At 41.9% G+C, this 25,129-nt stretch overlaps 1 protein-coding gene across 2 annotated transcripts in view; it reads left to right on the forward strand.

The window, feature by feature from the left end:
• LOC129111601 (FERM, ARHGEF and pleckstrin domain-containing protein 1-like) overlaps positions 1-25,129 on the forward strand; it is a 44,862-nt gene that overhangs the window by 17,121 nt on the left and 2,612 nt on the right. Inside the window, exons 3-23 of one of the 2 annotated variants that reach the window (XM_054623610.1) lie at positions 5,469-5,573; positions 6,511-6,553; positions 6,651-6,729; positions 8,948-9,045; positions 9,966-10,080; positions 11,651-11,798; positions 12,174-12,269; positions 12,373-12,539; positions 12,621-12,689; positions 12,810-12,885; positions 13,198-13,408; positions 19,363-19,553; positions 19,650-19,739; positions 21,609-21,742; positions 22,162-22,243; positions 22,369-22,430; positions 22,516-22,691; positions 22,777-22,976; positions 23,074-23,163; positions 23,358-23,440; positions 23,649-23,761. In XM_054623610.1, coding sequence (XP_054479585.1) covers positions 5,469-5,573; positions 6,511-6,553; positions 6,651-6,729; positions 8,948-9,045; positions 9,966-10,080; positions 11,651-11,798; positions 12,174-12,269; positions 12,373-12,539; positions 12,621-12,689; positions 12,810-12,885; positions 13,198-13,408; positions 19,363-19,553; positions 19,650-19,739; positions 21,609-21,742; positions 22,162-22,243; positions 22,369-22,430; positions 22,516-22,691; positions 22,777-22,976; positions 23,074-23,163; positions 23,358-23,440; positions 23,649-23,761 — 2,428 coding nt within the window. The remainder of the gene's footprint in view (positions 1-5,468; positions 5,574-6,510; positions 6,554-6,650; positions 6,730-8,947; positions 9,046-9,965; positions 10,081-11,650; positions 11,799-12,173; positions 12,270-12,372; positions 12,540-12,620; positions 12,690-12,809; positions 12,886-13,197; positions 13,409-19,362; positions 19,554-19,649; positions 19,740-21,608; positions 21,743-22,161; positions 22,244-22,368; positions 22,431-22,515; positions 22,692-22,776; positions 22,977-23,073; positions 23,164-23,357; positions 23,441-23,648; positions 23,762-25,129) is intronic. The other variant, XM_054623611.1, reaches the window with a different exon arrangement.

Consider the following 25,129-nt stretch of genomic DNA (forward strand, 5'->3'; position numbering starts at 1 on the left):
GTCTGAGTGCAGGGCTACAGAAAGTACCTCTCAAACATCCCCCCTTACTTCACGGCAGTTCGCCTCGAGTCATATTCTTTTATTTCATGCATGTCTCTTTTTGAAAATCACAAATCTGCAGGGACAGTGAGATATCTTGATTTTTAATTTCCGGAAAGGTAGATAAGCCTCGACACTTAGGAAATTTCCTTTTCTAAGTTTGTAATTCTTGCAGTGGACCGCATCAACCAAATGTGATCTGTCATAATCCAAAGTATGAATGCTACAAATGCCATGTTTGCTCAACTTTTTCGGGGGGCCGATTTCATAGGTCATTTGCATCAGTGACGCCACGGGGCTCTCTGTAAACCCTCAGCACACCACGGCAGATGGTGAGAATATTTTACTTGGCCATAGTTTTCAGGGCAAGACTGGATCTGTGGAAATGGAGAGTGAAGGAAAATATTGGAAGATAAACACAGTAATGAATAGGTAAAATATGTGTACTTTTAAATGGAACACTGCTGTGATTTTCAGAATATAGGAGATACAGATTGTTCTTTAAGTTATGAACACACAGACTACTGGTGTGACTGTTTTACTAACTACTAACCTGCTTATATATAGAGGCCTCTTACTATAATTGATGCATTTTCATTAGCCATTCATCTCTAACACAAAGGCCACAGAGAAACAGTGACAATAGGGGATAATAAAGACTAAATAGAGAAAGTGAAGTGAAATATATGAAGGTTTTCTTAGCTATAGGCCTCGAGGGGCTAAAGGCGACGGGATAGTAGAAAAGGGACAGCAATTACTTTGAAATACAACATCCCAGTTTAGCCAGACAACAAGCTTGTAGCAGGAGAGAGGACTTGGATTTGCTGAATCTTCTTGGTGTTTTTGCAGGCGGATGATTTAGCGAGGGTGGGTTTGGCAGAGAGACAGTCTGATGAGTAGACAGATATGTTGACATCTTACTGGCAAGTGTTCCCGATAAGCAAAGATCCACGGGTTAAGTGGAGTCATGACACCAGATAAGAGTGAAAGTGAGTCCATAAGGAAGATTCCAACCCACACATTGACCTTTTGATTTGGGCTTCTTTTTCAACCTTGTTTATTGTCAGTAACACAAACCAGAACCACCCGCTGCGTGGGATCTACCACGATCAACGTGCCAGCTGACTGTAAAGGGTGTTTTTGTACTCGGTTGTGACACACAGCCCCCCCCTAACGTAAGTTTTGTTTCGGGGGCACCACTATAATTTGCGTCGAGAAAATTCCCTGAGTCACTTTATGAAAAGTAAACAGAAAGAGGAAGCGGCCGCCGCAGCTGCAGAGAGTTCGTGACTCTCACTTGCTGAAAAATAGAACATTTTGGAGAGAGCAGGTAAATAGAGGACACAATGAAAAGATGCATTGCAAACAGACATGCTAGTGTTTTGTTTTTTTTCCAGGTCTGGATCTATTTTGCTCAACTTGTCCTCTTGGAAGTATTTTCTCAGCTTGCATGATGGCCTGAAGCCAGAATCCACCGATGGCCCGTTGGTTGTTAAGGCTCACTGCTAGACCTGCTAGCCTTCTAATTATGTAAAAAACACAAGAGCCATGTTGGTGTGAGGCCCGAAAGGACAGCTGTGTGAAACTGGAACCTGCCTTTTAAGTAAGGACACGACCTTGGCCCTAACAGGCAGCGTTTACAGTCCAGAGGTGCAGCAGGAAAATCTGACTTCAACAGCTTTTCTCAGACTCTTTAATTGAGTGTCTGCATGCGATGCACACATGCCAATGAATGTGTCACTGTGTGCAACATGCTGCAGAGCAAGTGCTCAATATGTCTGGATTTGCAGAGCGCCATTCTGCTACATCAGACAAATATCACCCTCCTAGATATGGAGAAAATGTCTCTTTGTGTGTGTGTGTTTGACTCACTAAGAAGGGCTCACTGGTGAGTTACTGAATGAAGGGATTGTGATTTGAACTGAAAGGAGCTCGGTCTGCTCTGCTCAGCTGAAACAGTTCAACACAGCGGTTATTTTTAGACCATAAAACTCTCAAACTTTGAACATGTAGGAGATTCTTAATCTCTTTATTTGTTACCCATTAAGTGCAACACCAAGTTTACTCTTATTCTGATGTTTTTTAATAAACAAAACCTATGTTTATAACGTTTGACCTCGGCCGGAGGACCATTTCCTCTGCTTAAACTGTTGCCAAGATCATGAGAACAGGCTGTTCCATTCAAAGTGCCACTTTAACTGAGTGAGCACCATTGGCTCAGTGTTTTTCAGTGCATTAACAAATATTTTTGAGAAAGTTACAGCCTGAACCAACAAGCCAAACTACCTATCACAGTCAAAAACTTTCAGGAATTCAGTTTGAAACTTTGGATTGTAAACAAGGAAAAGTGCTGTTTATGCAGTGCAGCTTTAGTTTCATGAATAAAGATGGCTTCCCCTTATTAAACTAAGATGAAGCCTCTGAAAGTTGCTTTTAAACATTTCAATGTTAATTACATGTGACATTTTAATGCTTAAAATGTCTGTAAAATGACACGTTTTATAAAGAATAATATAAAAACTGCTGTTTTGATGGTGAAATCCAGATTTTCCCCCTTCTTCCATTTCCAGGGCTTTCCTTTCATTTTGAGATTCTAAAAATGTCATAAAAAAAGCACAAAGGAGAGGAACTCTGACTCATCCAACAAAACTTTCCCATGGAAGAGATAAAGGACATCCCTCTCCGCATCCGGAGAATCCTTGACCTTTTTGATCTTGACCATTTAAGACGCAACAAGTGTTAGGAAGTGCTCTTAGTTTGGGATTAGGAATTGAGCGGAAATTTGCAGGTATAATCTCACACAAAAGGAAACTATACCTGTAAGTGAAAGGAGAAGTCTACACAGTATTCAGAGTCCTGACAACTGTTTCATATCATCTCACTCTTCTCTCTCATTTCCTCTCTTCACTGAAACCTGAAAGTGAAACGCTACAAATTTGAAGACCTTAAATGTGGTTTAGTCTTAATAAACCTCTGTGTATCAACTCTGAGATTATCAAGCTTTAAAGGTTTCATTTTCTACACTCTCTCCACACACAGCTTTGACGTTTTGAAGGCTGCTTCTATCATCACTCTGCTGACCAGAGTCTGTGAACTTGGCCGGCTGCTGTGTTGTTTTTAGAGGTTTGCTCAAAAAAAGAGCTGATCTGAACACGCCTATTGGGTTCAAGACTGTTTGGGATTCAGCTTTTCCTCACTTTCCAGTACCTCTGCTCTCACCTTTTCATTACAGCTCCCTTTTTAACACAGCTGAGAGTACATTTAGATCTTTTTCCTGCCAGCTTGTTGTTAGTGAAGCTCTAGACTCCATGCTGTCAGGTTCGGGACACATCATGTGTTCGTGACGCCTTTGTTATTCTAACTGGTATTGATAACTCAAGATTTCACCACCATTCCCTTAAATGACATTCCCCTCTGCGTTCCACCGTCTCACATAACTTGAATGTGATATGGGATACCTCCCCGATGCATACACACACGGCCTTACTGTAGTCACTGGAGGAGGGTTTGCTGAATTAAAAGGAAATTGCTTTTGCCCGAAACATACTGGGAAATCTTCCTAGGGCTAATTAAGTTAATCTTGTTCGACGTGACCTGGTGCACCTAGGTTTCCGAATGTTTTCAGTTTCTTTCTCTGACGCTAGACTTCTTCTGTGCAGGATTGTGACACTATATAAAAAAAAAAGACTGATTCTGACAAGTGAAAGTAACAAAAAATACAAGGTTTTGTTTGTCCTAAATTTCGTTTCCTCCGTCTAACGCCATACTCCAATGTCTTCCTCCTCTTGGGTCACATGATGAAACTCTTGTCTCCTCTGACCCAACATTGTTTTGCAGAAAACTGGACTCTGTATTGTTGAAGTTCATACAGAAGTTTCCATTTAAATAAATTAAAAGCATATTTAAATCGTGCATAGTTAACGGAAACTATGTTTTAATAAAAAAAACAATGCAGATGAATGACAAAGAAGTTGTTTATAACACAATAAATGCTGAGAAAAAAGCTCAGAGATTGTCTTCCAACGTGTTCTCTCAATTACCAAGATTACCACTAGACCTGGATCATGTCCAAACTCCAGGGATCCCTGAGCTTCTGCTCGTGACCGTGGCATCTGTCAAGTCTCTCCGTCGTAACATGCACACAGGATTTCAATTCTTTGCAATCTGACAGCAGAATAACTTGACATGTTGTGATCAACTAGCATTGTTGCTTCGCGAGGGCTTGTGTAGCGTGAGTGTGTGTGTGGGTGTGTCCCTACAGACAGGCTGACCACACAGAAGCAGATGGACACACACACACACACACACACACACACACACACACACACACACACACACACACACACACACACACACACACACACACACACACACACACACACACGGTAGCCAGATGGTGACAGACTTGGCTCACACCGGCCTTCACTGCTCTAAATCTTCTCCTCCTGGTTTTTCTTCTGTGCCTCTTTTTCTTTTCACACACACAACAGCACATGCTTGTGTTTAAAAATGTTTTATGTTTTTTGGGCATTTTAAATCACCTAGTCTGTCCTGCTATTTGTCTCCACTGTTTACTCAAATAAGAAGTTCTATTTAAGGAAATTGAAAGAGAAGAGATAGGACAATCCGGAAAAACATAACATTTCTAAAAAGTGTATCTACTATAATTATATTTTCCTGTCATATGAATGGATGTTTGCCATCATATAATACACATTCTCTTGACTAGAGCCTCATCAAACTCACTGAATGTATAATAGCACCCTGTAACTCTTCAGGGTGGTGCCATTTAACTACAAACTGCCGCGGGGAAAATTATTCTGGGCTAATTTGGGGTTTAGTTCCACGTCTGTGTCTATTTTGGAAAATCCCAAATCTTGAAGAGCAGTTTATTTGCTGCTTGAAATGCTCCTGCTACTGAGTGAGTCCGGACAAAACGATGCTACATACATGCTAACAAATCAATGCTTTCTCCGCATTGCCATCGTCAGGCGAGGCTGCATCATTAGACAGAGAACACAAACGCTTTTCCTGCAGCGTTGTTGTTGTTTCTGAACACACTGAGCTGAGCATCGGCCTCCAGCTATTCATTAGACCCAAACCTGAAGAAGAGACCTCACATCAAGGTCAAAGGTCAGTGGCTTGTTAAGCGAGGAGAGGCTCGTTAGAGAAAATGGTGTCCACTAGTCAGGGGTTTTCAGTGTCTCTATCTGTCCCCGCCAGGTTGTTTTTAGAATAAGACACATGTGGAGACTTAAATCATTTACAGATGACCTTTTGAAAGACTCAGCACTCCCCTGATGAGATGCCGTGTGACATTTTGCCATTTGCATTACTTTCCTTTCCTCTTCTCACCTCTCCCGTCATCCAGTTTCCTCCTTTATCTTTAATCTAATTTGCGTTTTTCCACCTCTGTTCTTCTCTTGCAGCAACGTTCCCCAGGCAAAGTGCTGTTTGACCTGGTTTGTGTTCATCTCAATCTGGCTGAGGGAGACTATTTTGGACTGGAGTACCAGGACCACCGCAAGATGACGGTGAGAGGGACTCACACATACAAAGTCTTGTGTTCTACCTGTTATTTTTGCCCATATGGTTCAATGTGTTTTATTTTTACTCCTTAAAGTGCAGCATTTCTTAGCAAGAAAGCCTTTTCTTTATTTACAAAATTCACACAATAAATAATTTCTTTCCTACTATAGCCTGCATCTACAATCTATAGGGGAACTTTCAACAGAAGCGTTCTCATGTTTGCCGTCTGGTTTTAAAACCACATGACTCACTCAGATCTACATTTAGCATCTGAAATCTTTTTGCAGCATATTCAGAGGATCTTCCTCCAAATGTCCACTTTGCTAAGTGCTCGAAGCACTGTTGCTCTCAGGGAAACTTAAACTTTAATCACATGGGTCCACACTCAGACACTTCCTGTTTTGCATATCTTTCTTTCATCTACATCGATACAGTTTTAACCTGGACTCAGTCGTTCCTCCTCGCTCATGCAGGAGCAGCTGGTTGTAATAATTTGCACACCGTTCCAGCAGATGCTATTGTCTCTACTGCTGCTAACGCCTGCACCTAGAGTCTGCATTAGTGCGTGAACAAGTTACTAATGAGGGAAAGTTGGAGGACAACAGTCAGACACGATTATCTCTCAATATGCACACACAAATATTCCAGTGTACTGAAACACTGGAGTGTCACTGTGCATTTCAGGGCCTCAGGCATAAGAAAATACTTTGAAGTGGATCGATGGAACAAATGATGTAATGCTAAGGAAATGGGGACAACATTGTCAACACACATACACAGGAAGATGCAGACCAACACGCAAATACACTAAGCTAAAGATCAAGTACAGAGCCTTTGTTATCCTGTGCATGTTAGCGAGTGTGAATTTTATTACAAGCAGCATATGAGGCAGAAAGGAGAAAATCCTTTAAATAAAACTAATCAGTGCTTCCTCCTCCATAGGTGTGGCTGGATCTGCTGAAGCCAACACTGAAACAGATTAGACGTAAGTAAGATCAGTGAATGACGAGTGTCAAAAATGTCTTTTTCTTGATTATATCCGAATATATAACCTATAACCTCCCTTCTTTCCTCTCCTTCAGGGCCTAAAAACACCATCCTTCGTTTTGTGGTGAAGTTCTTCCCTCCTGACCACACACAGCTCTTGGAGGAGCTGACTCGGTAGGTCTTCTCCACGCTGAAAACCACACCTATCTTAGGACGAATAACTTAGATTAAAAGAAGGTCTGTTTTGCTTTTGGTTTTCTGTTCAGCCAGAATGTTTTCCAGTCCTTCAGGAGGAGTTTAAAACAGCTGTGTCCAAACATAAAGCAGAGGCGTAGTTGCAATATGTTTGCATCTTGTTTTGTCCTTTTTCTAGCCAGACACTTATAACACATTTATATCAACATGCCATAACATCAAACAAGCTCTTTTTCTTCCTCTCTGTGAACCAGGCTCATGAAACACATTTGTTCTTCCAAAGCAGTTAAAAGGAGATGAATGCTTTGACCACTTTTGATCCATAGCTTTGAAAAATGGTCGGTTTTACTGTGAAAAGACTTACATGTGACATATTTTCATGTTGCAGTAATCTCAAACATCCAGCTGTGTCCAAGAAGCATCTTCTTTTTATCGTTAGCATACAAAGATTTGATTATATAGACCAAATGTTCCACATATTGCCTCCATGTTCATAATCATCAGCCCCCATCTTGTCTGCCTCTCTGTTTTGTTTAGTCTGACAGTCGGGCTGCACAGTCTGTGCTCGTGGAAGCTCATTCAGGACTTCAAGTTTCAGCGACCGCACAAAGCATTCGACCGGACAGATTTTCCCATGATGCTCTGTTGCGCTCCAAGCTCCAAGCTGGGTTTACTTGAGACCAGAGCCAAGCAGGAAGGGAGCGTAGTGCCTCTTGAGATTTAATAGAGTTATAATCAAACCCCTCTTTTAACCACTATTCAGTCTTTTTTAGCAATAGCTATTCAGTGTATTTACAATCTGTAATTACTCTATATAGTAGTTTTTACTGTTAGTGGCAGGGTCCGCCATTCCCTTTCTAGATTAAAATTGCCTTCAGCAGGTTTCACCAAGTTCAATTTAAGACTATTTTAAGACTTTAAATACCATATAGAATGCATAGAATTATGTATTTTACTTACTGCAGGAAATGCATTGTATTTGTCCCTGACAAATACAACAATTAACAATCAACCAGGACTGAAATCTTGAGGATTATTACTATAATTTCACAGGAAAAGCTCATCACCAGTGCAGAACGCTCTACATATTTTCCACTGTCGTTGTTCGGCCTCTCAGCTGGCCAGTTTCTTCCACTGATCTCATATCGTCCTGCAGTGAGCCAGCTGACTCCAGCGTTAAACAGGAAGTGGGGACCAAGCCCTTTTTTTTTTTATTCTTTTGTTTGGCTCTTGCAGCATTTCACTGTTGTCAGCGTTTCCTTTGATGGTTAACGCGGGCACAAACGGACTAAAAGTGTAAACGGACAGATGGAAGAAAGATTTCTTTGAAGACATATTAGCCATTTATTTAATATGTGACCGTGGCCAATTAGTGCTGCTTATCAACCATCAAGTTAAATAGCACACTTTTGAAATGTCGTGATGGATTTCACTCTAAATTGTAGCGGCGTTCTAAAATAGTAAAATGACTCCAGGCTCAAATTAAAAAAAGATATCAAAACTCCCCAAAGCCTCATTAACTTTATTAGAGAGATAATCATGCAGTGATATAAAGGTTGAATTGGATACCACATAAAAGGCTGCTGTGGACCATTAGTCACACACTCGTATACACACATGCATGTGCACCTCTTGCACTATGTGTCCTTGTACAGTAAGGAGAGAGCTAGTGAATAATCCAAACTGTGTTTAAAAGGAAATAATGAAGTCCTCTTAAGTGACTTTATCCTGAAATATGTAACAAATACTCAAAATAAAACCATAAAAACACAAAACTTTATGAGTGTGTTTTGTCTTTGAGCTGATTGTAGGTTTACAGGTCAGCTGTCTTACTGCACAACTGTCTCCTTTATATTGCCGTCAGTGCTCTTTCTTGATGGATGCAGCGGCGAGAACTGACAACACGTGCATGCTGGGTGTGTGTGTGTGTGTGTGCGGGAATGAGGTCAAGTCCATGTTTCAAGTAGCCGACTGTATAATGATTAACAGAAAAGGTCATAAACTCAATTAAGGATTGGTTTGAAGTCATATAAATGGATATATTTAAATGCCAGCAGTCTGATTGTAATGAAATTGCTTTTAACAAGTGAGATTATAAAGTGTGCATTAACCTTTTTTCACCTCCTTTCTTTCTGTCTTTCTCCCTCCCACACTCTCTTCTGTGTTCTGTCTTTTTATTCTCTCTCTCTATCTCCAGGTATCTGTTTGCTCTGCAGATTAAACGCGACCTGGCCTGCGGTCGTCTCATCTGCAACGACACCAGCGCTGCTCTCATGGTGTCCCACATCATTCAGTGTGAGTGCAACTAAACAAATGTAAAACTAAAAACCTTTTGCCTTTGAAATGCATGCAGGTGAAGGAACAAAAAACCCTAACTTTTTATAATATTGGTCCCTCCTATGCATTGAATATCACGCTTTAATCGTGTTTTGTGGCTTCAATTAGCAGTAATGCTAGCATTTAATGTCTGAATGAAGAAAAAAACACTTTAACAGCTCGGTGAAGCCAGAAATTTAGGTTTTCCACTTCTAAAAATGGACTGTAGTCTCATTGTGGGACCCAGTGTAATGAAAAAGCATGTGAAAGTCTGACTATAAATCACAGGATACTGAAGCACGTGACAGATATTCCCTTTGGGAGCATGTACAGCTTGCGTGTGTCTAATTTAATGTATTAAGATATTTGAATATGATGGACACTTTATTTTCATCGCCCCGGCTGCTTCGTTACGCTCTCCGTCTTCATCACAGCGACAGTTGTTATTTATTCAGCAGCATATGTGAAGGATGTACAATTAATGGATTCAGTTCGGCCTCGCAGACAGCGGCTTGGCAGCTGCACACCATGCTGAAGAATAGCACTCGGTTGCCGTGGTAACCGGCAGTGCTGTAGCCTGTGTGTTCACACCCGAGGGGTTGTTACAGTACACGATGAGGGTTTATTGTCGCTGGTGTTGGGACAGATGGAGGACGCACGCATCAGCACACTTCATGTGATCTACTGTAGAATAGATTAGGACGGATTCAAAATTTACAAGAATAGAGACAGGAAATGTGTTTTCTTTTGTTGTATTTGCTTAGATTGCTGCGGTCTTTATCTTGGCAATTTCCTCTTCTCCTCAACACTCTTTATTACATCTACCCACCCTCATTTCTCTCTTCGTTTTCACTCAAAATAAATATTGAATCCTCTCCTCCTCCTTCCTCCTCCGTCAGCTGAAATAGGAGATTTCGATGAGACCCAGAGCTGGCAGCACCTCCTCCACAATAAGTACCTGCCCGACCAGGACGCCATCCGAGACAAGATCACTGACTGCCACCGCAAGCATGTGTGAGTTATCACACACGTCCACACATGCATTTACTGTATGTGCAGGCTCACATATGCAGGTTTTAGAAGATTAAAGGAGGGCAAATGCGACCCTATACAAAACATTTAATGTATACCGTATGTAAAATGTCAGAAAAAATTGTATATAATTTAGCTCAAGGTGACATCTTTAATTAACTTTTTTCATCTGCAAACATTCCAAAGCCAAAGTTAATTTTTCACAGATCTACAGCTGAAAAACGCAATAAATACTTCCTTCTGAGTTGTTGGATTTACTTATATTTCAGTATTCTTGCTATGATTTGCCTTATTGCTCCAGCTCTAATAGTAATATACAATTATACTGGTTTGGAATGGCTTTTTATGCATTTTATCTCCACTGTGAGAATATTTCTAAATGTAAAAAACCCTCAGACATGTTTTAAGGCACAAAGAAATACACTGTTTGATTAATCATGTGTGTCTGGTATGGTTTTTACATGAAAAAGTAGCTTAACTAGCTTAAAAGTTGCTTCAGCAGCACTGTTTACCTGTAAATAGATTATCTTAACTTGAAAAACAATCCTAAACTGAGCTATAGTCTGACTTGGGATCAGTTTGTAGCTTGGGCTTTAAGGTGTCCAGAGAAACTGTTGTCACATAAAGCACACACTCACACACACACACACACACACACACACACACTCACACTCACACTCACACTCTCACAGCAGCTCTCACACATCGAGATGTTTATCTGTTTATTCAAATGTGTACTCACAAACACACCCATTAGCACAGTTACACCCAGCCCATACGTCTCCCTCCTGCTGAGATGTTTATCTCTTAAACCAAGACTGTTTCACACTCACACACACACACACACACACACACACACACACACACACACACACACACACACACACACACACACACACACACACTAATCCCTCCCCCGCAGAGGTGGCTATCTGCAAACATACCACATTGCGCTCTCTCTGTGCCCTCGAGGCCACACATTCACCCAGCGCACCTCTCTTTTAGTTTACATTACAGCTCTGCTTTTCCCATCACTGTTTGCAAAATACGACAAATGCATTTCCTTGTTTTCTGGAGATGCAAGTTCGCCCAAAACCACAGATGAGAGATGAAAACAAAACCACCGACGTGTTGATTATTAGTCATGGCATGCACCACATACTCTTTCTGTGGGCATCCTGATCTCCCCTCCCTCCCTCAGCAGGAAGGAAGTGGCTAATTCAGCAGCTCATACAGGAAACAGGAAGCTATTTTCCGATTTGCGAGGAAACAAACTTCTCATGTGGCAGATTTCTTTCCGCCCACAGTGGGTCTTACCATCTGATCCTGTCGTGTATTTAAAGACTGTTTGTTGTTTTTACACTCAGAAATCTGTAGTGGGTCATGTCTAACACTTGGAGAGGGTTATCTGTGGAGAAACTTTATCTACGAGCGAACAGAACAAGAATAAAAACTAAATATGATTATATTTCTTTACTTCAGCTTGAGAAAGATGAGCTGTTGATTGATCAGTATGCGTATTAATGGGTTGATTGATCCCTCTCCTCCACAGCGGGCAGACTCCTGCAGAGTCAGACTACCAGCTACTGGAAATCGCTCGGCGGTTGGAGATGTACGGTGTTCGTCTGCACCCAGCCAAGGACAGAGAGGGAACTAAACTCAGTCTGGCTGTGGCGCACATTGGCGTGCTGGTTTTTCAGGTGAAACCACAAATATCAAACTTAACAACTTACCTAAAACCCTTAAAATTGTGTGAGTTGTTCCAGGTGCGAGACTGCATATAGAGAGAAAAGCTGTAAATTCCTTAAATGCTTTCTTGAAAGGGGGAATGCATTTACTGTTTTTCCTTGACTACTGCTGTTTGAGTTGAGTGCTAGTTCACTTGTTTTTTGGGATAAGATGAAGAGGAAACTAGTAAATCTATTTTATGTGCCTTGGATTTACAGGAATAAAACAATAGACATTTTGGGATGTGGAGAATAAATTGTATGCGTAGAAGAAGTTCATTCTCCATTTGTAAGATGATGAGTTTCCATGAATATTAATAATCTTCTCATTATGTTTCCTTTATTCAGGGGTACACAAAAATTAACGCCTTCAACTGGTCCAAGGTTCGCAAGCTCAGCTTCAAACGCAAAAGGTTTCTTATAAAGCTGAGAGCAGACCCACAAGTAAGTCCATACAACATCTTCTTTATCCTTTCTTATTTTTCCTGCCCCTCCTGCATCTTTTCTTCCCTCCCTCCACACTCACATCTGCCTCTGCGTCTTGCAGCAGAGCGCCCATCACGACACGCTGGAGTTTGCCATGGCCAGCAGGGATTGCTGTAAAATCTTCTGGAAGATCTGTGTCGAGTATCACGCCTTCTTCAGGCTCTTCGAGGAGCCCAAGCCCAAACCCAAACCCATCCTCTTCACCAGAGGATCATCATTCCGGTTCAGGTAAGGAGAGGACCAAGAAAGGGAAAGGATAGAAAACTACTATATTTGCATTTGTGTTTATTTTGTTTTTATCACCTGCAGCGGTCGAACCCAGAAGCAGATCATCGATTATGTGAAAGACTCGGAGCTCAAGAAACTTCCATTTGAAAGGTGAAGCTCTCTTCTTTGTTTCAATCACTCACTCCAACAACAGCAACAACAACCATATATCTGTTTTCCTGATCAGTTGCACATGATTTCATCTCATCTTCCCCCCTCCTCTTTTTCCAGGAAGCACAGTAAGATCCTATCCAATAGCGGCATGACGCCTCAGTCTTCGTCCTTCAGATCGCAAGTGCCAAAAGAGGTGATACACGCTTTAAAACCAACATACACCGACTGTTATTCACACATAGTTTTGTTTTTTGTTTTTACTAGTTGGCATATCTTTAAATTTCCTTCTAACTCTACTTGTTGTACACATTTACAGAGTCTCTTTGTCTTCTTTTTATTCCTACTCTCTATCTCTTAAATCTGGCGCTGCTCTCTGGCCAACAGCACAAAGCTGTTTTTGTCCCGAGCAGCTCTGGGGATGCAGTCTGCTCTCTCTCTGCCCTCTTTATTCAAAGCCTGGAATTCAGTTTAATGCGTTTAAAACGCTCTCTTTTTGTCTTCTCAGAGTGCCATGTCTGTGCAGTTAGCAGACCAGCCTGACTCAACCAGACTGGGCCATCGAGCTGAATGTAACGGTTCAGAGGAGCCGCCACCAGCCTCATCAGCCGCCAACGGCTTCCACGATATAGTGGCAGCGCCCGGCTCGGACCCGATTCAGTCCAGACAGAACCACCACGGCACCGGATCAGCTCCGGACCCGCAGTTCCTCAACCCAGGTCCATCCTGCAGGGCAAACAAAGGCAGCAGCTCCTCTATTCCTTACATAGACTGCAGCGACATAGACAGTGAATGTGATGTGACAAAGAACCACAGGGCCCCCAGGGGCCACAGCGGTGCAAATGACAGCAGTGCGGATGAGCATTGTGTTTATAATAATAAGCAAGGGGGTAGCAGTCGCAATGGGGGGCAAGCTGGGAGTCTGTTCGGGTCTGTAAATGGGTTCTACCACACCAATCACCAGGGGCTGATGCAGCAGCATCAACAGCAGGGTGGGATTGGGCTGCAGCAGCAGCAAGGCATGCTGGGTAACAGAAGCGTAGTAGATCAGTCTCTGGTTTCCAACAAGTTAAACGCGAGTCATGAGCTTACAGATGACGACATTTTGCCCAATGGGGGTTCATTTCACGGCCGCCTCCCGCTCCACAGCACGCTGCTGGACGAGATCTTTCAGGGTCGAGACAAGCAAGGTGCAGCAGCAGTGCGACCGCTAGGGACCGGGACTCGTAGTCAGTGCTCCAGTCCGGTGGTCAGCAGCTTCCACAACCGCACAAACTCCCTCAGTCACGCAGAGATGGCAAACGGTCAGCCGGGCTCACCGCGTTGGGATGACCGCGGGCATTATTTCAGTAAACGTCCAGGAGTTGTCCCAGTGGAAGCTCCCGCCGTCCCACCACTCCCCCTCTAAACCACTACGGTAGCTACTCCCCGATCACCTCCAACCGCACGCCTCCACATTTCGCCAAACCGTACCACAACAACAACATGCGAAATCGCTCAGACACCGATCCATTCATTCTCAGCCAGCTGACATCCACACCCGTCCACCAACACGACCCCAATCGCTCCGGGTCGCACGTCCAGGCCCCATGTTCCGCCCCGATGGAGCGGCGGATGGTTATAATAAACGGCAATCACACGGGGAACCTCGTGGTTCCAGGTCAGGCGCGCTCCAACACGGTGCAGCGGTTGTTCGGTCGTCAGGGTAAGCCCGGTAGCAACCCAACCCGTAACAACCACAACAACCTGAACCAGCCGGTCCAAATGATCGACGGGTCTACCAGCAGCGGCAGCGGCTCCGACACCAGCGACACCGAGTCGGAAACTGGTAGCAGCGCGTACAGCCATCCGTTAATGTACGGCAATCCCGCCGCTGTCAGTTCCAGGAATTCGGTGAACTCCAACGGCGTGAACTCGTCCCCGATGCCTCGCAGCAAGTTCTCCTACGGGAGCCTCCAGCTGGGGGAGGGGCAAGACGGGGAGGAGGAGGAAGGGTGTTACCGCTTTAACGAGGAAGACGTAGGAGGGCGGGTTTTCAGCTGTTGAAGGGTGAAGATAGGCGAGTAGTTTGGCCTCTCGTTAGGAATTAAAATGCACAACAAATAGAATCCTGTGACGTAAGAAACACATTTATTTAGTGTATTACAGATACAGCTACATTACTAGAAGTACACAGCGCAAGTCCATCAGTTTATACTAGGTTAGCTTTGATACACCTTATATAAACAAACACATTTTGTGTAAAGGTTTTAACATATTTTTGGAGTTTGGAATATTTGGTGGGTTTTTAATTGTGAATAGAAGCACCTACACACCTACCCTACTTTTAGATGAATCAATAATACGTCCTAAACGTTTTTAAACCCCACAATCCTCATTTTTATACTGACTTTTTTATGCAAACTGCTGACTTTTGTCTCACTTCACACATATAAACATTTTAATTAGTCTACTGTAGGTAACCCTCCTAACAATGTGCCATAACTTAAAAACTGTATATTCAGTTTAGATGTATGTGCAGATAAAAAAAATACAGATTTTGTAGAGAAGTTAGGAAACCTGAAGGAATGTTGAATCGTAGTTTTTATGGGGAAGTTATTTCTGCAATTCTTGATAATTCTTCATAAATCATTTACTAGTATTGACGTTATTCAAATCTATTCCGTTTAAGATGAATTAGGATTCTGCTGATTGTAGCTCACCTTTTGTATATGCTTGTTATTGAAATATGAATAGATTTGAAGGTGGCATTGATTCTGAAAGCTGTTGAGTTGACCAGGATCTGCTGCCTTTTTTGGTCATCATCCCCTCATAGAGTTCTTGCTTGTTGTAATAATGTTTAGTGTCCTAGTGTAGCATTTTCTCTAAATCACACTTTTATAATTATTTCACTGTTGTCTGGTGCAATAGGAGGGCTTTAAGAGTCCATTAATGAAGGGATTTTAATGGATTTTAAAGGGGAGACTTGTACGTCAGATGTTGTATACAGTATGTGGTTGTTGAACTGAGAGATATTCCCCTTTAATTGTACAGTGTATTTGAATGTTCTTGGTAGACAATGGATTGTAGAGTAATACACTACACTTGGTAGTTCATTGTGTTAAACGTGTAAGCTGTGTGGAGGCTGTAGCTAGCGGGCCGGTCTGCCTTTCTCATCGGTTTTGGCCCGAGCTGATTTCTTTCGGAGCACTTTTTAAATTGATTTCTGTCTGTTGTGGGCGACTTGCACTGTAACTTGGACATTTGTGGTAGAGACTTTAATGTCGTAATTCTCTTTTTGTATTTACAACTAGTGCAGGACCAAGTATTTGAATAGATCTGCATCAAGTAGGGAGAGTATTAAGACCCTAACCTTTATATATTTTGTATTTTTGATAATAACTGAAGCTCCTAATTTCTACTGTAGACGCATCCTGTTGGCTGGTCATGGGCTTTTTCTTTTATCGTTCTTTCTTTCTTACGCACGCAATAAGCAATTATCAAACACGCCAACCATCGTCCTTAAACCTGTGCCCACTCGCAGCTGTCTGCTTTGCTTGGCTCGACGCCTGGCGTGCACTGCAGCCACACGCACAAAAAAAGGTAGCTTTCACTTTCTTTGGATGCTGTTACCATGCTGTTTACTGAAGTATCGCTGGCACTTCATCCCAGTCACTGTCATTTGCTGGCTGTTTGCTCACTGCAATGCATGATTTTTATTTGTTTTTATGTACGTACCTGCTACGTAGCAGACCAAGTATACTGGTAATTAGCATGCATACAGTTTGGTACTAAAGATGCTTACGAATGCATTAAAACACCAATTTAAACTAGAATTAATATCAGAAAACAGTGCATCTCATCATGTGTAGTCACCTTCTGAAGCCCAACAACCTGGTTCTTTCCTCAGACCTACTGCTTCTTCCTGAAACAAATGTTCATGCTTCATGCTTTGTAAATGCACTGTTTTTTGTTTTTTTTAAAGCATGTTAGTGGGAACTGTTTTTTCTCACCGTTTCCTTTTCTTTACTCTGAATGCATGTTAACCAGGCGAGCAATGTCCCTGCTTTCTCTGTCATTCTGCTCTGTTTTTGCTCACTTTGTCTCTTGGCGTTTCTGTCATAGGGCTCAAAATGGTTTCAAATGTTTGAGAAGCATTAGGTGCGGTATTTCACAAACATAACGACTTGTAGCTTTCCTGTTTCTTTCTTCACCTCTTATGGGATATTTGCAACTTTTTATGCCTTTTTTTTGTTACGACACGGTCATTATTAATTAACTGCACCCTGTCTCTTTCAAATATTTAGAAACCATTTGTGTTTTCGCCCCTCACTGTGCACAAGGACAATACGGGGCTGACTCAACTCCAGTGTTTTTGATTTAACGGAGAGCGAGAAGGCGAAGGTAGACAGATACAAGTAAAGTTAAACTTAATGCAGACGTAAGTGCAAAAACAAAGTATCTTTGAGAGGCATTTTGTAAAGTGTGAAAGTCTGAGTATTGTCAGAAGATGGACACACACACACACACACACACACACACGCACACACATGAACACTGGAGCTGAGACGTCCTCCCTTTCACTGTCACCCAAATAGCACTTGCAGTCACTTCCATTAAAGCTTTTTGTACCTTAATGTACTGTACATACAGTAACAGACTGATAGATTGTGATTTTGTACTCATATTGTAATTTGTATGTTAATGGAGTTAATCAGAGCCAAATTTTCTAGATTTACTTAAAAACAAAAAAGTGAAATGATTGTAGTTTCCTCCTGCGGTGTCCACGCTGTGATGATGTGATCGTGTTTGACTGATATCAGGCTGCTTAAAGCAAATAGTTCAGCATTTTGGGAAATGCACTTGTTTTATTTCTTGCCAAGAGTTTGATAGTGGTATCTATCTGCTCATCGAACTCTCGGCAAGAAACCGAACAAGCACATATCCCAAAACGTGAAACTATTTTCTTTAATTTTGAGTATTTACATGGTATAAGGTGGCGTTTTAGCATCACATCTTTGCTTCTCTTTCTGTTTACATAACACACTTTTTACTGACTGGCTGACTTCTTTTGACGGGATAAACTGGCTTTCTGGCTTTTCTGATTTGAAGATTTGTGGCAGTTTTGCGACATCTCTAAAGCACTGAACATGCAAAGGTGCAAAACTGCTGAAAATCTTACTGAAGAGCTGCCAAAAAGTCTTTATATTCTTTACAAAAGAAAGGCATTGAAATGATAATTCTTCCCTTGATGCACGGACTCACTGTTTTTTCTTTGTCACCCTTGTAACACTTCGAATTCCTGCACACCTGTTCCTTTTTTTATTTTCATGACAAAACATCCACTGGATTTTATTTCTTGTGACTTCTTTGAGGTTCTACTCTTTTATTTCTTTACCCTTCATCTCTCTTTTTAACACTGTAACTGTGTGCACTATAGTGTCAATAAAAAACGACCTTGTATGTTCCAAGAAAAGGGACTCCAGAAATTTGTCCAACAGCCCCGCCCCCCAAACCCTCAACCTGCTCGAGTCCCGACCCCTCCTTGTGTCTTGTGCTGTGGTAGTTAGCCCGTAGAGTAGAAGTTGTTCGCTTTGTTCGTTGTCGTGCATGTGCACACGTGATTGGACCCGTCTCTGTCTGTGTTTGATGTTGTCTAGCTCGTTGTTTCACATGTGTTTTTTGTAGTTTGTTTTTTCTGTATTTGGTGGCAAGTTCTTTTATAGCGCCCGTCACAGATCTGCACTCAGTGGTTGCCATGGTTTTACCCATGATCCAGTTTGGTGTGTAACAGTGGACTCTTTGGAAAACTTTGCACCCGGGCAAGTATACAGTCACAACTTAGTACCATGTAGTGAACCTCTGTAGTGACTCTAGCTGTAGTGAGAAGTAGCTTTAACTTTTTTTATTTTTCTGTACGGATGATGATGTGAAGAAGTAGATTTCAACTACAATCAGACCAGACTCCTGTTAAAAAACAGGCCTCATCACAGATCATATCTATAGTGCATTGTAAAGGGAATAGAAAGATTTCAACAGTAATCATAGATTGCCATTAAGCATTTTCTACCAGGGCTGAAACAAGTCATTGATAAGTCTTTTTACAGAAAATGAATCTGACAATTTGACATTTTTGATTTGCACGACTGCTTTACCCTTATAATGCACTATGTTTAATCCATAGCTCCTTACTAACATCTACTTAACAATTTTTCCTTCTTTTGATCCTTTTGCACAGTTTTTTTTTTTTAACCATATTTCATCAAAAACAAATCTAGTAGATGTAGCCTCCCTCAGAGTTGAGTGATTCTAGCATTTTTTTGTCATGTGGCGACCTGCCTTACCATGACAGCAGGGTCCCGACCCACAGTTGATGATTAATTGTCTCACCTTGTAATTTATCACCATACACGTTGCTTACATTTAGAGAAGTCATTTGGGGAATGTGTGAATGTCTTGAGCTTCTAAAAGCAGGGTGAATGTAGACGCCTTTTCCTCCACAGAGAGTGAAAGAATGATAACGTCACTATAATAATTAAATGATAAGAAAGATGGCAGTGATTTTTTTTTTTTATGAAAGCAGAGTACATGTAGAATCTATTTTAACTTCTCCCTTATCTCCCTCTTTGTTCTACTCCTGTCCCCCGTCTCCCTCGCATTTCCATTTTTCCCTATTTTCCCTCTCCTCCTACAGAAAGTCCCGGTTCAGAGGACTCTCCGGATGGAAGTCCCTGTGTGGTTGTCAACGGCAACGGCTCTGTAAACGGCAGCCCAGGCATCCTGGGTCAGAGTCCCGAGGGACGGCATCTATCGCCTCTCACCAGCCCGCTGCTCGGTGATGCTGGATGTGTCCGCAACGATGATGAAGAGGAGGCGAGGAGGAAGGTAGATACAAAATATATATTCTATAAAACATCCAAGAATTAATATGGAATAAATCAGTGGATCAGTCAGTGAATGGGTCTCTCTGTTTGTGTCCAGAAGTTTCCCACAGACAAGGCTTACTTCATAGCCAAGGAGCTGTTGACCACAGAGCGGACCTACCTCAAAGACCTGCAGGTCATCACCGAGGTAAAGAAATACACATATTTTATTCAGCTCATGTGGTTGAATCTATTGCCATGTGGTTTCTAACTGCAAGGCCATCCTCAACTTTTCTGAGAGTGAGAGTGATCTTTGAAAAGCTGGTCTGGCAACCCAGAGAGACATTAGAGCGAGTTTGGCCTCTTTAAAGCCTTGAAGCTGGAATAGTGAGTCAACCTGGTCACATTTTGAGCTAAAGTTGGTCTTTTAAAAGCTTATGTGTTGGAACAGTGAGTCAGAGACGGTTTGTGCTGGAATCAGGATGTGCGTTTGATGTTTTTATAGTCCGCATGTTGGGAACCAAAATCACAAGCTGCCATGTGACATTAATATTAGATCAGTTACTTTGGCTGTTTTGGCTCTCTGTTTTGTAATTCCCATCCCGAAAATGGACTTTTCTGTGCATTTAGTTTGGCCCACGACCGACGACTGAGGTTCAATATCTGAAGCTTTATGGTTTTTTTCTTGTGCAGGACAGATCACGGCTTCCCAGTGAGCGTACTTAAGTGACATTCTCGCTGTTATTTTCCACAAGAAAGCAACGCATGTGTTACAATTCACCTCCTACTTGTACGATGTTTGTGCTTTAAGAAGATGCAGATGGACTATTAGCTCCGGGCTCTTTAGTTTACAAGTAAAACCACTAAAGTCAACAGTGAGGAAAAACCCCCTCCGTCTGCATAAACACGACGTCTGCATCTTAAATCCTGGGATAAAAGTGCGGCTTAATGTGGGTCAGATTTGGTCTTTTGTGTTTATGTGATTCAACTTAACTGTCTGGGTGTTTTTTTTACTGTCTCTGCTAACAAATGAAGGGAACATTAGCAGCAGGAGTAGAGAAAAAACACAGATTCAAGCACCTGCAGCATTAATATTATGAAGCTGACCTCTAACCTCGCTAAAATACAAAAAGTCATATTCCCCTCTCTTTTTCTTTTCACCCTCTCAGCTGTTTTTCTTCCCAACAGTAGTTTCCACCCGTCTTTGATGTGGGAGGAACTGGCGTGTGCTTGTTCTTTTTTTAAAACCTCTTAAATATTTTCTTTGGCTGGCAGCGCTCAGTCTTGAGATCCCACACCCTCCTCACCTCCCTCCCTCCCTCCCTCCTCTCTCGCTGTCACCCTTCCTCTCTCCCACCGAGTCCTTCTGTGAAACAGCTGGACGGCCTCCTGTCTGCCCTAGCTGTCGTAATCGTGTGTGATTTACTCTGAGGTGGAATATAACACCTCGGTGTCGGGGCGGCGGAGGGTCACAGTGTGTGTTTGTGTGTGAGCTCGCTGATGGTTATCCTCCAGGCAAACAAATGTCATTGTGCTTTCAAGTCACTCTCTGACCCACCTACCTCCTGGATCGTGTGTGTGTGTGTGTGTGTGTGTGTGTGTGTGTGTGTGTGTGTGTGTGTGTGTGTGTGTGTGTGTGTGTGTGTGTGTGTGTGTGTGTGTGTGTGTGTGTGTGTGTGTGTGTGTGTGTGTGTGTGTGTGTGTGTGTGTGTGTGTGTGTGTGTGTGTGTGTGTGTGTGTGTGTGTGTGTGTGTGTGTGTGTGTGTGTGTGTGTGTGTGTGTGGTTCCTAACATATGTCACTTGTAATCACAATAACTGCTTTTGGGTGGATTATATTTATTAAGTTATTTCAATTAGAGTCAGATAATTTTATACCATAAAATAACTTGTATAGAGTATATTCATTTGTTTTAAAGCATCATTTTATCATAGAAATCTATTGTGTAAAAGCAACTACAGATTCTTTCCTCATTCTGACATCATTTTGTCAGTTTATTGATTAATCATTTGGTCAATAGATAGATATCAGACCAACAATCCGCATCCTGCATTTGTAATCGGTGTTGTCTGTTGCAGTCCTTCCATGGTGTTGCGGGGAAAGAAGAGGCCTTCCCAGACTCCGTGAAGAACCTGATCTCTGCCAGCTACGATCCGGTCCACACGTTTCACCAGGGATTCCTCAAAGAGGTGGAGCAGCGGCTGGCACAGTGGTCAGTATCCGTCTGTTCTCCATTCAGATATCTGAAAGGTCTGTTCCAGAAAACTGTTAGCTTTTAGCTTTCAGACAAACTAGGTGATTTTAATGTGAGTTTGCATGGGAACTAAATGTGCACATGCATCTCCTCCTGTGGGAATCGTGTCTGTGTTATTTCTGTAATGACACACACACACACACACACACACACACACACACACACACACACACACACACACACACACACACACACACACACAAACCTTGACTTGGAGAGGGCCCAAGGACTTGCTGGTAAAATGAATGGGATTTGTGGGAATTGAGTGAAGCGTTTCCAGTCATGCGTGACACAAACGTAGTTGTAGCCTGACACCTGCTGGTGAATAAGTGTACCTGCATGTGAAAGAAGATCCTGATGTGTTTTCTCTTCCTTAGGGAGGGTCGATCTAATGCCCACATTAAAGGAGACTATCAACGGATTGGTGACATTCTCCTGAAGAACATTCAGGGTTTAAGGGTAACTACATCCCTCTTTTTCCTTTTCTTTTGCACCAGAATTCCTCATCTTTAATGTTTGGATTACAGATCTTTCTATTTTTTTGTCTTTTTATTAAATTATGTTTCTGTCTTTTGCATCTGCAGCAGTTGACAGTTCATCTGCAGAAGCATTCAGAGTGCCTGGTCGAACTGGAACGGGTCTGCAGGTTAGCTTTTTAATATCTAAAGGAAAAGTGTTAAGGCTTCGTTCTGAGTAAGATCACTTACCTCATCTTCCTCACTCTTCCTCAGGTCCAGTCGGAAAGCAGAGGCTGTGTGCCGAGACTTTGAGCAGCAGAGAGTTTGCTACCTGCCCCTCTACATCTTCCTCCTCAGGCCTCTCCACCGCCTGCTGCACTACAAACTCATCCTGGAGAGGTTCTGCAAGCACTACCCGCCCACCCACGAGGACTTCAGGGACTGTAGAGGTAACTGTTTTACTTTTATGTATTTATTTCTTCACATGTGAAACTACATTTTGTTATTTATAATCATCTTTTCATCCATCTTTAGCGGCCCTGGCAGACATCTCCGAGATGGTTCTGCAGCTCCAGGGAATCATGATGAAGATGGAGAACTTCCAGAAGCTTCTAGAGCTGAAGAAAGATCTGACCGGCATCGAGAACCTCGCCATCCCCGGGAGGGAATTTATCAGGCTCGGGTGCCTCAGCAAGCTCTCAGGGAAGGGCCTCCAGCAGAGGATGTTCTTCCTGGTATGAAGTTTCAGCTACTTTTCAAAATGAATCTAATATCGTCAAATGCAAAACAAAAAAATCTTACCTCAACTTTCTTTTCTTCCTTCCTCTCCAGTTCAGTGATTCCTTGGTGTACACCAGTCGAGGAATGACCCCGTCCAACCAGTTCAAAGTTCATGGCCAGCTGCCTTTGTACGGCATGACGGTACGTAACCATAACATGCATTTAAAAAAAGAAAAAAATAGGATTATTCTTTAATAAACATGTTTTATTTGGATGTTACGGCTCATTTTTACATCACATGTTGTGGTTAGAAGTGGTTATGGATTTTATTTACGTGCATTGCCCATATGAAGGATTGCTAAGGGTCTAGTGCTAAGGAGTGTTTGTCTTTGCAGATCAGAGAAAGTGAGGAGGAGTGGGGAGTCCCTCATTCGTTCACCTTGTTTGGACAGCGCCAGTCTGTGGTGGTGGCAGCCAGGTAAACATAAACACAAAGAGTAATATATATATATATATATATATATATATATATATATATATATATATTCTTTAACATAACAATATTACAAGGGTCTACTGTGAATGAAATAAATGTTAAACATACAAGAACAAAGAACAGCATGAAGATAAATAAAGAACCCTTTTACATACTGTCTCTTTCTGTCTTCTTCTCTGTCTGCGTCCAGCTGTCCGTCAGAGATGGAGCGCTGGGTGGAGGACATCAGGATGGCCATCGACCTGGCGGAGCAGAGCAGCAGCCCGAGCACTGACCTGCTGTCCACCAGCCTCTCTGACAACAGTAAGTCTGCCCTTTGATTCATGTAGAGTCAATGTGAGGTATGTGTGTGAGACTTACCGTCAACTTTTATATCAGATTGTGGATTTCAATTTTTATATTCTTCTATTGATAAACACTCAGTGTCCACTTTATTAGGTATATCTGAACATTATCGGTATCTTAAAAGTATAGAATATATTTAAATTTTCCCTCAGTTTTTTGGTGATTCAGAGGATTTGAACCATCATTCCCAAACAACCACTTCCTGTCCAAACATCACATTACATTACATTACAGTCATTTAGCAGACGCTTTTATCCAAAGAGACTTACAGGAAGTAAACATCACTTACTCATTCATCAGTGTTGCAGGACTGTCTGAGACCCTGTGGGAACCAGAGAGTCCAGTCATAAAAAGCCCCACCAGAGGGTTATTTCTGGAAATGTTTCCACATGGGATCTGTCACCCACGATGGCTATTCTTGCCAAAAACAAAAAGACAGCTGGGACCTGATATAATAATTAATAATAATAATAATAATAAGGTATTTCTTTAAGTCGAATGGATCATCTCTTTAACTATATTCCACATATCTATACACACCTCCTTCCCCGCCTTTCTTTTCCTCTAATGTAACAGATTCATGAGGTTGCTGTCAGCACCTCATGAATAATCCCTCTGATTGTTCCCGTTGGTCTTTTATCATATTTTTTTATGTCACCTGATATATGTAGGTCCAGGCACCAGCTGTCGCCACTGTTCCTCTTCTTCTCTTTTTCTCATTCTTTATCATAAACGGCTGTCACTGTGTTCAATGAGGCCTCAACCTGGTGACCTTTCGGTTTGACGTCTCCATTGTCCCTCTGCTATATCAACGGCTATGCACATTTTTAACTCACACTGTTAAAGAGTATTGGCTTACCAGTTACAACAAAAGGTTTTTTTCCTCTTTTATTTTCTCCAGACTGCATCGAAGTTGCTTTGATCACTGTTTTTGGCTCAAAAACCTGCAGCCATGTTTAAACCATTAATGTCGTAATACTATGGAATGATACTTAATTCACCTTTTCATATTGTACTGTATTTACACATATTTTTTGAACAGAAAATGGCTTCAATCCTATAATTAAAGCAAGATTGTTGTTACAAAGCTACATCCAAGTCTCAGCAGCCAAAAAAAAGTATTTTTGGATCCAGTTGCTATTTCCAACAAGCACTTAAGCATTAAGTTCTGTGGCAACATTTGTGAAAAACCTGCATTTATTAGTCAGTATTTCAAAAATAAAGATGTTATTATATTTGGATCATGTTAATAGAAGACGATGGTGTTTTAGCTTCATGCCAACAATGTTGTTTTATCTTTATCCTGTTAATAGTCATCATGAAGAC

The sequence above is a fragment of the Anoplopoma fimbria genome, chromosome 22, assembly GCF_027596085.1.
Source record: "Anoplopoma fimbria isolate UVic2021 breed Golden Eagle Sablefish chromosome 22, Afim_UVic_2022, whole genome shotgun sequence".
Taxonomy (NCBI): Eukaryota; Metazoa; Chordata; class Actinopteri; order Perciformes; family Anoplopomatidae; genus Anoplopoma; species Anoplopoma fimbria.